Source organism: Lynx canadensis, chromosome F2 (assembly GCF_007474595.2).
Source record: "Lynx canadensis isolate LIC74 chromosome F2, mLynCan4.pri.v2, whole genome shotgun sequence".
In the NCBI taxonomy this organism is placed as follows: Eukaryota; Metazoa; Chordata; class Mammalia; order Carnivora; family Felidae; genus Lynx; species Lynx canadensis.
In genome coordinates this window covers 35,184,084-35,196,732 of record NC_044320.2, presented here as the reverse complement: position 1 = coordinate 35,196,732, position 12,649 = coordinate 35,184,084, and the positions used below count along the sequence as shown (strand labels likewise).

Here is a 12,649-nt window from a genome sequence, read left to right as displayed (position 1 = left end):
GGGAGACTGTCCTCCCCCTAGGACTGACAAGTGGAGCACCCCAGATGAAACGGCTGATATGCATCACATGCAAGCCATGTGTGACTGGTTTATGATGCCTGGGATATTCACCCACTAAATATGCCTATTACCCAGGTTCAAAGGGTTCCTTTCACATGGGCACCCCATATAACCCTATTGCTGCAAAACCAAAAAATAGTTAAGGAAGCCTCATTAAATTTACTGTCCCAGCTTCCCCTCATGGGTCCTCCAGATGTTAATAAACACTAGGTTAATTAACAAGGGAATGGCAAAAGGTCCAAGAGAGCGTCAAAAGACTCTTCCCAACTAGGTGGACATTCTTAAATGATTATTAAGAAATAAAGTGAATAAAACAAATATTGACAGGGGCAAAACAAAGAGGAGTGCAGGGGAGAGGGGATTTTTCCCAGCGGGGTAGAAATCTTCAGATGTTTATCAAAAAATGGGATGAATAAAATGGACATTGATGGGGTTAAAACAGAGCTTTTAATACAGCACTACCTGAGGTTGGGTGGGCCAAATGGAGTCCTGATTGATCCCCCTAATTTAAAGGGCCCCAAAGAAGTCAACTGTATTTATCCCTGTTTGGAGAAATTTAAAAAGCAGGAAGGTAGAGATTACTATGAGAAACTTGATCAGGACTCACTTCAGGCAGGGGTTAGGGAGGTTAATAAAGTTAAAGATTGACAAAAGGGCCAGGGTTTCTTGGCTCCACATCTCACTGGAGATCCAGTCTTTTGTGTAAGAGTGAGTAAAATGATCAGGAGGTGAAAAGTTTTCAGGACTTCTGGGTCTCTTGAACTGTGATACTAAAATCCAGTGGTGAAGCCCTGACTCCTGGGTGATAGGATTATGAAAGTTGGAATGTTTCAGCAGGTATGATATACAAATCTTCCTTGACTTACAATGGGGTTATGTTCTGATAAACCCATCCTAAGTTGAAAATGTTGTAAGTAAAAATGCATTTAATAGATCTAACCTACCAAATATCGTAACTCAGCCTAGCCTACCCTAAATGTACTTAGAACAGTTCACATTAGCTTATAGTTGGGCAAAATCATTTATTATTTTATAATAGTGTTGAATATCTCGCACAATTTAATGAGTGCTGTACTGAAAATGAAAAACAGCATGATTGTATGGGTACAGAATGGTTGTAAGTGTATTGGTGATTTACCCTTGTGATCATGTGGGTGACTGGTAGCTGCTGTGCTCCCTGCCACTGCCCAGGATCACAGGGGAGTATCATTCCCATATACCACTAACCCCCGCAGAAGACCCAAAATCAAAATTCGAAGTACAGTTTCTACTTATAATGCGAATCATTTTTGCACGATTATGAGGTTGAAAAATCATAAGATAAACTGCCGTAAGTTGGGGACTGCTTGTAAAGTTGTGTCTCTGTTACCTGGATGTTTTATGGGAATGGATATCATGTTCGACTGCAAACCACTTCTTCCATCTAGTGTTGTAAAACCAAAATTTGTCAATGAAATCCTAATGGAAACTAGGAATATAGGAGTTGATGGAATTACAGTAAAAGTTTGTAGAAGAATTGGTATGTTTGAATAGGCTTTATGAGAAGTGGTTGTGTCTCTTTTACTTGATTGTATTTGGGGATAGATGTTGTATCGCACTGAGAACGTTTTCCCTACCTCGTACTATAAAACAGAAGGCATGTAAATCCACCCTTCAAGCAATGTTAGTTGGACGTGCTAGGTGGGAACCAATAAGATTGCCTGAGCCCACACAGTGTGGAATAGAAGCTGGAGTACTGGTAGGATCAAATTCTCTGTGCAATAGCCCTATGTGGAGCGTAGACTGGGGCTTATGGCAAGAACCTGCAAGTGCCTCCTAAGGATGACCACTAGGATTTGGGACAAGAGAATCTTCTTTCATTTGAGGGGCATTTACTACCTTGCTATCTGACATTATTTATTGAAGCTATTCCCATGACTGAAAGACATAACATGATCTTGAAGTCTGAAATAGCCACATGTCTTAGGCGATGTCTAGGAAATTCTCTAATGGAGAGGATAGTGCACAGAAAGTTTCCATAATAAAATGGAAATGGGTTATGCAGTATCATGCTACCTGGGGAATGCAAAGAGGAGATACTTACAAGGAAGGAGGCTCTTATTCCATAGGACTGACTCTGGAACTGTGTGGATTTTACTGTCACTTGGATAGTGCCCTATAGACAGCTCTTGACTGACCAACAAAGAGCCACTTGGTCTGTGGATGGCAGTTCCAAGGTAAATAGACAGCATTCTGTTTGGAAAGCTGCCACTCTGATTAAAGAAGTTAAAAACAGATCAGTCTTTTGCTGAATTGCATGCTGTTTTCCTGGCAGTGATGGAAGAATTGAATGGCAGTAAAAGTCCCTAAATTTTGGTTTTTACTGACTTCTGGGCAGTGGCCAATAGCCATTGGGGAAACCTGGCCCATTAAAGATATGCCCACATGGGACATAGTCCTGTGGAAATTGGAGGAATGAATTAAAGTAGGACATGTTGATGCCCATCAGAATTCCCTTCCAGGTTTGGAAAGGGAGTGAAATCGACCAGCATATATTCCTGTGTGCTCACTTGAGATAGCTACCTGGATCCATGAAATGAATGGATATGAGGACACTGCAGCAATGAACAGATGGGATGAATCTAAATGTTTCCCTCTTGTACCTTCTGAGGCACAAAATGCCAGTAAGAGCTATTCTGTCTGCGAACAAGAGGCAGAGACTATGGGTGGCAATGTAGTAGCAGGTTCTCTGGTTGGATGGCCCTGAACATAGCTGGCAAGTCAGAATGATGCTGGTAGCTGTGGGGGGGCTACGGATGGGTCCTGACAAGAATAGATCCTCACTGTGGAGTGGGCTTTGCATACCCCGTGGTAGATGCAGATACTGAGAGTATTATGAAAGAACCAGGACAAATATTGCACCAATTTGGATAACTAGTTGTCACGTCTTCAGACCAGGGAGCAAACATACTTTACAGCCCATAATATCCAACAATGGGCAGATATTCCCCCTCAGAAAAATAGTTTGCTAGAGGATTGGAATGGTCAATTAAAACATTGGTTGTCTAAAACGGGGAAGTAAATGGATGAAGGCTTACATGCCTTTATGAGTTATGCACGGACACTCGACATTAACATGAGTGGGGCTAAGGGAGTGTCCCTGCTAGATAGATTTGTGTTTGTGTTTGTTTTTCTGTTGGATCCAGGGAAAAGAGGCTGGGGGAAGGTGCCGATATTCTTCCTGACATCACTTCCACTTTTTTTCCTCCAACTTGATGCGTTGGTCATAGCTCAGGCCTATTGCAACTACAAGGGCTGGAAGCAGGGGTGATTCTTAAGCAAGAGACTGTAACTGTGCTTTTAACCTTTATGTCACAATTCCTAAGGGCCTGATGAGGCAGGATGTACCTTCACCCCGTCTAACAAATTGGGGCTAACTGAATTCAGCTGTATTGCCTGAGAATAAAAATAGTCCATTAGTTTTACACTTGTGTAACCTTATTTGAACAGAACTGGACTTGAGGGGAGGGACGCCAGACCACTGTTGGTGCATGCAATCTAGACAAGCACAGTGGCCAAACCTAATATCCCTTCCAAAGTTAAAGTTTGGGTATAAATGGAGAGAAGGAAAAATAGCAGCTATGGGTAAAAGGATGAATAAATGGTTTATGTAATGAGGGAAATCCAGTATTACTTTAACACCTAGAGACTCAGAGCAAGTGACCACACAGGAACCACCATATGGTGGTGCTGATGATCAGCTGCCTGAAAGGGTGAAGGCATTTATTTCTGACACTACTCCTGCTTTTGGAACCTGACAAGATACAATGGAAGCTTACAGACCTGAGTGGTCTTGCCCTGGGAAATATTCTTCATGATATGATTGATGGACTAGATATTGACTGAATGGAATTCTAGTAATAAGCCAGTATCTTTTGACCTTCTAAAACCCTTGGAATTTAAGTAAGGAGAGTAGTAAAGGTGTCTTGTTATATTAACGAGCTACCTTCTGGACCACATCTAAGCCTGGGAGCTAGTTGCCAGTTGATCCCATGTGATTACAGGGTTGGAACTTTCAGTCCCACCTTGCCATGCACACACACACTTCTGGAGAGGAGAAAGGTGCTGGAAGGTTCGATCAGTCATCAATGGACAATGACTTAGTCTATGTAATGAAGCCTCCATAAAAACCCAAAGGGTTCAAGGAGCTTCCAGGTTGGTGAACATGTGGAGATGCAGGAAGAGTCACATGCTCTGAGAGGGCATGGAAGCTCCATACCCTTTAATATGTTTTGTCCTATGCTCATCTTCCATCTGGTTGTTCCTGAGTTATAGCCTTTTATAATAAACCAGTGATCTCTGAATTTGGTGAGCCACTCTAGAGAATCATGAATACCCAAATGAGAGGTTCATAGGAACCTCTGATTTACAGCTCGTCAGTCACAAGTACAGGTAACAACCTGGGCTTGCAATTGATATCTGAAATGAAGGGCAGAGCAGTCTTGTGGGACTGAGCCCTTGACCTGTGGAATCTGATGCTACTTCCAGGTAGACAGCATCAGAATGAGATAAATTGTGCTAGTGTTGGTGCATCGCTTGGTGGATGGAGGAAGTCCCCTACACACACACACTCACACACACTGGTATTGGGTATCAGAACCCTTAATGACCAACTTGCTTATAAGCATACCATCCACAAAATATTACAGCCCAATGCTTGGTGGTATGGAAGAAATCCCCTACATACACATGTGCATACACACACATGAATTGGGTATCAGAAGCCTTAATGACCAACTCACTTGCTTATAACCATACCTTCCACAAAATTGTATAGCCCAGTGTTTAGGAATGCAAGCTCCAGAATGCCTAGAATCTTTTACTCCAGCACTTATTAGCTGTGTAAACTGGAGCAAGTTGTTTAACCTGTGTCTAGTTTCCTGTCTGTGAGGATGGCAATAGCCCCTATCTCAAAGGATAAAATGAGATATTATATGTAAAGCACTTGACAAAGTGCCTGGCACACAGGAAATAATAAAAGGAGAAATTTCATGTTGCACAGTCCTAGCAATGCAGTTAATTTTTTTTTTTAATTCTAAGAGGTAACAATTTGCTTTATCTTGAGATGAACAGACAAGTCACATTTTTAATACATCTCTACTTGAAATGATGTTTAGAGGAGAATTCATCTCTGTCCATGCCTACCCACTTAGGTTAATGTAAACACTGAAAATATCACTTGGGATTCTGTTTTAAGAATAAAGATTTCTGTACTCCACTTAAGGTTTACTGAATCAGAATGTGATTGAAAGGATGGGCAAAGATTAGGAAATCTGCACTAACAAGCTCTACCAGGGAATCTTAGGCATAAAGTATCATGAGAACTACTACTTCACGGGAAGATCTATTGGAGTTCAGACCTAGAAATCACTGGCTACCTTTAAACAGACAAAAATAATCATCTTAAGTACTAGTGACTGATACCATACTATTTAAAAACTCAAGTCTGTCTCAGTAAGCTACTATTATACTGGATAGTCAAGATATTCAGATGATTTAATGGAAAAAAAGGCAAAAATAGGAAAACATTGAAAAACCCCTTGGTAAAGTTCATTCTTGGTCTTCTCTTCCTAAATTTGTTTTCAATTCTATTAGATTTAATCACTAAACAAGACCAAAAGAGAACTTTATTTTACATGACTTTATTTTCCATTTAGAACCATTTTATGCTTTACTTAAAAAACAAAAACAAAAACAAAAAAAAAAAAAAACTCACTCTGCTTTTAATAATCCTAAAAGCATTTAACCAAAATCTTGATTTAGGAAGACTTAAGACATTGTGCATTATTTTAAATATTTTCATTCTTTCAATAACTATTAAAAATAAGTTCACAATTAGGGTTTCAAATGTCCTAATCATATCTAGTTTGTTTTCATTTAATATTTTATCCCATCATGTGCATACAGAAGTTAAGATGATAAATAAATTTTATCTCTTTCAGACACACTGATGATAATTAGCTCTTAATCTAATTACTATTTCATTTATTCAGAAATAGCATTTAGACATAAAAACCAATGTCTCACTTTGTAAAATAACCTTTGGTTAATTTACACAAATCTAATACAGCATGTTGTGTAACTTTTAAGTAATACAATGAGTTTCACTACTATCATTTTAGTTTTTAATATTTGTGTCAGCAGGGCTGAGAATATCGCATGGTTCAGTCTTCTGCAGGAAGTTATATAATAAAAGCATAGTGCCTTTGAACATGAAAAACATCCCAAAGGCTAGGAGTCCTCCAAAGGAATTGAAAGGTAGAGATTTCAGAGAATTTCTCTCATTTTCAATATGTAAAGTGACTAGTTTTAAGTCACCTTTTGAAGACTTAGTGAAGAAAACAGTGTTCTTTATGCCATTGAGTAAAGCTACTAAAACCGTAAGAATTTAGAGATTGGTACTAGGCTACATAATTAGTGGGTCATCAAAAAAAGAACCTGTCACTTAGTTACTAAGTATAAGTGAGTGAGTTAACTTCCTATGCCAAGTAAGGGTCACACTTCACGTCCCTCATTTGTAAAAAGAAAAGGTGGCCTGGCCAGTGCCATTCAGGATTCTCTGCTAACTGTAAAATGTGGACTAATTTACTTCTCTTTCTTATAGTCCATGTGTATATAAACTTTCAGTTCTTTAAATCAAAAATTTTTATGCACACAACCATGTTGGTGTATTACCCTTAGTTTAAAAATGTACAACTACATAAATAAAAACTATTGTTTCTTCAATATTACTTGACATTTCTTCTGTAATTTCTTTATTTAAAAAAGTAAATGTAACAAGATACTTAAAAAAGGCTAGATACAAAAGTAGTTAAGCTGCTCACGAACATTTAAAATTTTCCAAAATGTATCTTCAATAATCATGATCTTATAAAACATTTTACAGTTATCAGAAAGTGCCCAGGCTGAGTTTACATAACTGAAATACCTTAGTACAAATGTCTAGTTAGAACTGAAGTGCAGTAACCTCCTGACTGACTGCTCATTGAAATAGGGATACAAAGAAAAAAAAGTTGATTGTGATAAAGTATTGTGCATTGGCCCCATCATATGTACAAAAAAAGTGCCCTTACTCAAATGAACAAATTACATGCAAAATATTAGTGATATCATTTAATATCCTAGAGCTCAATGCAGCTAAAATAAACCGCAATAAAGTGGTTTTCATAGGTAAAAGTGATTTCATCTCTAAGATCTGAATGTCCAGAACTTTTTACAAGTTCCATATACATGATACACAATTGCAGCCAACCACAAATTAAACACCATAAAAAAAGTTAAAATGAAAACACAGAACATACTTAATTTTTTATTTTGAAATTCCCTATTCCCTCTATACAAGAACCTTTGCTGAAACACTTTCCACAAAGGCAGCAGTGAATTTTCAGAACATTTTACATTTTTCCCCTCAGCAAAAAGATAAATCACAGTGTAAATTATGTTGTTCTGCTGTCATCTTTGGCTGGGGTTAGACCCAGAAGTTGTTGACTAGCAAACCATTATAGTCAAATGTTGCTAGTGCTCCTCAGGCCTTTAAGCTACAAACTCAGCAAGGAATGTTTGCATTTAATCTCTTTAAGGTACCACCAGGGTGTGACAGCATTAACTTCCATAAACTTTTATAGACAAATGGAAAAAAATCTACAAAATTAGCTAGTAATATTACACAGCAATACACACTTTTTATACTCTACACAAAACCAAAATTCTTGGTCTTAATGGCGAGTAGCAACTTCTGTTTGAGAATCTGTTTAGAGGAATAGAGTGGGACGTAAAGTCGAGAAATACAAGTGTTTGCGGTAGGAAGATGTTGGTCATCTGGTGGTCTTATTGTGATTGAGGGCATAGGCTGAAATCCTTCTTCACTGGCTGGTAATGATGGGCTTGATGTCCAAAAGTAAACCTAAACAGGAGTATAATAATTACAATTTTGGCTTTTAATATAATAACATTAACTCTGCCAACATCTACACAGAACCCCATTCTTAAGGTAAAACCTACAGAGGGATAGGATTTTGAATGGGGTTTTAAATTTATTTCTTGCACTGGGGCGCCTGGGTGGCTCAGTCAGTTAAGTGTCTGACTTCAGCTCAGGTCATGATGTCACAGCTTGTGTGTTCAAGCCCTGCATAGGGCTCTGTGCTGACCGCTCAGAGCCTGAAGCCTGCTTCGGAGTCTGTGTCTCCCTCTGTGCCCCTCTCAAGAAAGGTTCAGGGTCAAAAGAGAAAAAAGTGTCAGGTGTGTAGAAAAGTGACTATATTTCAGGGCCTCAGTTTCTCTGTGGGCCTTTCTAGTGGTTAAACTCCACAAAGTATCGTTTAGTGGAAATAGGGCACAAAATCTCTAAAGAGTTCAAAGACTCAGTTTATGGGTTTGAGCCCCACATCAGGCTCTGCATTAACAGCTCAGAGCCTGGAGCCTGCTTCAGAGTCTATGTCTCCCTCTCTCTGCCCTTCCCCTGCTTGTGCTCTTTCTCAAAAATTGTTGGGAAAAAAAAAAAAAGTCTCTTACAGTTTGCCTCTCTATTTTTCCTTCCCTTCCTCTATGATCCTCTGTTTTTTTTTAAGTAATCTCTACATACAACATAGGGCTCAAACTCACAAGAATGACATGTTCCAGCAACCTGAACCAGCCAGGAGCCCACAGGCAAACTTTTTTATAAATATAGTATGATACTATATATTTTCCTTATGATTTTCTTAATAATACAGTTATATGGGGCGCCTGGGTGGCTCAGTAAGTGTCCAACTCTTGATTTTGTCTTAGGTCATGATCTCACAGTTTGTGAGATCAAGCCCTGCATTGGGCTCTGTGAGAGTACGGAGCCTGCTTGTGATTGTCTCTTCCTCTCTGCCCCTCTCCCACTTGTTCTCCCTCTCCCTCTCAAAATTAAATAAAAACTTAAAAAGAATACAAGAATGTACAAAATATATGTAATGCACTGTTTACTAATATAAAAACTTTAGTAAAATTTTGGGGAGAGTCAGAAGTTATACTCAGATTTTCAACTGTGCAGTAGGTTGGTGCCCTTAACCCCCATAATGATTTGCTTTCCTGAAGAATGGTTTTATGAGAAATCTTATCTAATTCTCTAGAAGGGGCAGAAAAAGAAACTCTAAGTGTCAGGTCTACAAAATCTTCAAAGAACTTTACATATATATGTATATGTGTGTGTGTGTGTGTGTGTATTTTCGAGAGAGAGAGTGCGCACACGAGCAGGGAAGGGGAAGAGAGAGAGAAGGAGACACAAGAGTCCAAAGAAGGCTCCAGGCTCTGGGCTGTTAGTACAGAGCCCAATGTGGGCTCGAATTCATGAGCCATGAGATCATGACCTGAGCTGAAGTTGGATGCTTAACTGAGTCATCTAGATACCCCCGCAAAGAACTTTAAGGACTGGAAGATGCTCTAGAGATAATGCTGGTCTAATCTACTCATTTTACAGGTAAAAAAAAAACAAAGTTAATGTAAAATGTTTCTCCAAGGTTGTATATGGCTAGGTAGGGTAGATAACTACCATTGCTGGAGAGTCAAGAAGCTGGAAGAAAAGAAATACTACAAGACTTTTCAGAACTTTTACTAGTGAACTGTGACTCTCTAAGAGGAGGATAAACTATGTGGTCTTACCCATTAACCCAAAAACCCTATAATTTGCAAGACTAGTAACCGAAGGAAGAAGAGTTTGCTCTGAATGGTCTGTTATATTCTTATGTCCTTTAGTTTTTCTCCTCAGCACATCAGGATAAAACCAACAATTGTGAAGCATCCTTCTCAAAAGAGGAGGGGGGAAACCCCTTGATATAATGCTTAAGCCCTGTAAATAGGACTGACCCTCAAATTAAAGCTGTTAATAGGAAATCCTGAGGCCCTTTACAAAGGGAGATCTTTCATTTTAAAGACTGAATAGTTAGCAAATTTTCTTCCAGTGGAAGGCAGAAACTACAGTGAAATTTAACTTGACTGACTGGACTAAGGATACATTAGGTTTAAAAACAAAGTTAGTACTAGGGAATAGTTTAAAAAAAAAAAAAGTCCATTAGAACCTTAGAATTTATACCAGATAGCCAATCATTTTTATCTCTGTTTTTGATAGGTCTTACTGAACCGATAATGGGCTCTTAAAGAAACAAGGTAACTGAATCAAAAAACTGAGTACAGGTGGTCCTGAAACCATGCACACTGGTAGAGACTTTAGGGTCCACAAGATTGGGAAAGTTGAATTATATGGAATCCACCTAGGGAACAACCGAAGTAGAAATTACCAGAGTGGCTAAACCAAGAACAGAACTAGCTAAAAGGACTACTGAACAACTTGTTTCACTATAGTGCAGAAATATTGGAAGACTCCTGGGTCCATTTAAAAATTAAGTAGTGCTGGGCACCTGGGAGGCTTAGTCGTTAAGTTAATTAGCATCAGACTTTGGCTCAGGGCACGATCTCATGCTTCGTGGGTTCAAGCCCCACATCAGGCTTTGTGCTGACAGCTCAGAGCCTGGAGCCTGCTTCATATTCTGTGTTTCCTTCTCTCTCTGCCCCTCCCCCGCTCATGCTGTGTCTCAAAAATGAATGTTTAAAAAAATTTAATGAAAAAAAAAAATCAAGGATGCTAAATGCAGACTCCCCCACTCCAAAAAATAAGTTACTACTGAGCTGGAGATAAATGGGAAACTGTCAAGTTTTGTGCTTTCCCACACACTAACCATTTCCCCTCTCTCAGATAAAATTGGAGAATATATCTAGAAACTGGATTTTTAAAAATATATTCCACAAGAAGTATGGTTGTTAATTACTAAGAACTAAGGCTGGTTTGATAGGGAAGGCGTTGCAAAGAACCATGAGGAATATGGCAGAAAGGATCTCTGGAATTTTCTGGGTAAGGAACATCCCACAAATTTCTCAAATAAAGTCTAGTGAAGACTACCTTTCAAGACTGATGGACAGGTTGATTTGGTTATGGATATACTCAAGGATAGACATAGATTCCACTGACTTGGTAGGCTTTCACTATGATCAAAGTTTATATTATCTAATTTATGATTCTAAAAATAAGTAGTAACATTAAAATCACAGACTTAATACATATCATAAGCTACTCTATTCTTAGTACACTATACAGATAGCAATCAAGATACTATTTAGAAATTTTGCAAAGGCTTGCCACTGGTCAAAAGGATTAAGGATATATAAAAGGAGCAGCCAGCATATGTAAGCACTATAGGGAAAAAGAAACATTTGTCTCAACAATCAACTGGTATTTTCTTCTGGGACTAAGGACAGCGTATCAATAGCTAAACGTATTTCATTCTGCTTACAACTTTACAGGTTTTCAGTTCTGGAGTAGAAAAACCAAAACTGCCTTATATTTCTGACCTTCTATAATTTTCCTTAACCAAAATTAAAATGACCAACCATTACAAACTTAAAAGGTTATCATACACAGTATTTTAACATTTCATATTTTGTTTTGCAAATTTTGTAAAAATTTTAACTTACAAGATCTTGTCGTTCTGTCATGCTCATTTTCTCTACTATTGACCAGAACCAACGCTTGAACTGCAAGAGCTTCTCAGCATTTTCTCCTATGAAAAATATAAATCCAATATAGTGTACCAATTATTACTTTAAAACACTGCTTATAAAAAATAGATACAGAACTGTTATTTAGGATCAGGGGTTTAATTCCTAATATAGGAAATTAGGACCATTTGCATAATGTAAAACTTGTATAGTTCATTACTCAATCCTGACTTAAGGTGACCAAGAAAAATGGATCATCAGCCTCAAAATTGATAATCAATACTTTAATCCTATCTGTTAAACTTGCACCAGTGCTTCACAAATTTTAATGAGTTTACAAATTACTTGGGGATCTTTTTAAAATACAGATTCGCATCTACTAGGTCTGGGAGAAGGGAGAAAAGAACTGAAATTCTGCATTTCTAAAACACTTCTAGATGACACTGATGCTGCTAATCTGAGGATCATATATGGAGGGTCCTTAGGTATTTATTTTTCCCTCTTAGGTTTTTGGTTTGTAAATGAGACAAATTCTCATCTCACCAGTATTGAAAACTATACTAAAAAGTAGCACAGAAACTATTTTACAATGAATCTATACGTTGTCAAGCATGAAGAAAAAACAAAATTTAACTTGCTATAATTTAGCTGAAGCTGTTTGCAAAATATGAAAAAGGGGGAAAAAAATCAGTGCATTGATGTAGGCAATAATTTTGGACTATAGGTGTAATCCTTCCATAAGGAATTTCATGGCTTCCAGTGTCTTTATGGTATAGTCACAGCTCAAATTCTATTCCTAGGCCACTTGAAAACGAAGTGTTACAGAAAATCAGGCGCTGAAGGTAAATGTTATTCTAGGAGGAATATCACTACCTCTTGTTATTCTTTCTGGATTTTCCATGTGTTTGTATGTTATTATGTCTTTGTAAGTGAGCTCTGGGTCCAGTTCTACAGAGTAAACACCATGCAGTCAAATTCTTTAATTAGAGAGTCTAAGAGATTAGGAGGAATTAGGAAAGGCCAATAGAACTGTCAC

The 12,649-nt window shown here is 38.1% G+C and overlaps 1 protein-coding gene across 5 annotated transcripts in view; it reads right to left on the bottom strand.

Moving 5' to 3' along the window:
* Positions 1-7,014: 7,014 nt before the first annotated feature.
* Positions 7,015-12,649, bottom strand: part of UBR5 (ubiquitin protein ligase E3 component n-recognin 5) — a 137,982-nt gene continuing 132,347 nt past the window's right edge. For all 5 annotated transcript variants that reach the window (XM_030304075.1, XM_030304077.1, XM_030304079.1 and 2 more), the window contains exons 58-59: positions 11,590-11,675; positions 7,015-8,002 (exon numbers count right to left, since the gene is read on the bottom strand). In XM_030304075.1, the coding sequence (XP_030159935.1) occupies positions 7,790-8,002; positions 11,590-11,675 (299 nt within the window). In that variant the 3' untranslated portion in view covers positions 7,015-7,789. The remainder of the gene's footprint in view (positions 8,003-11,589; positions 11,676-12,649) is intronic.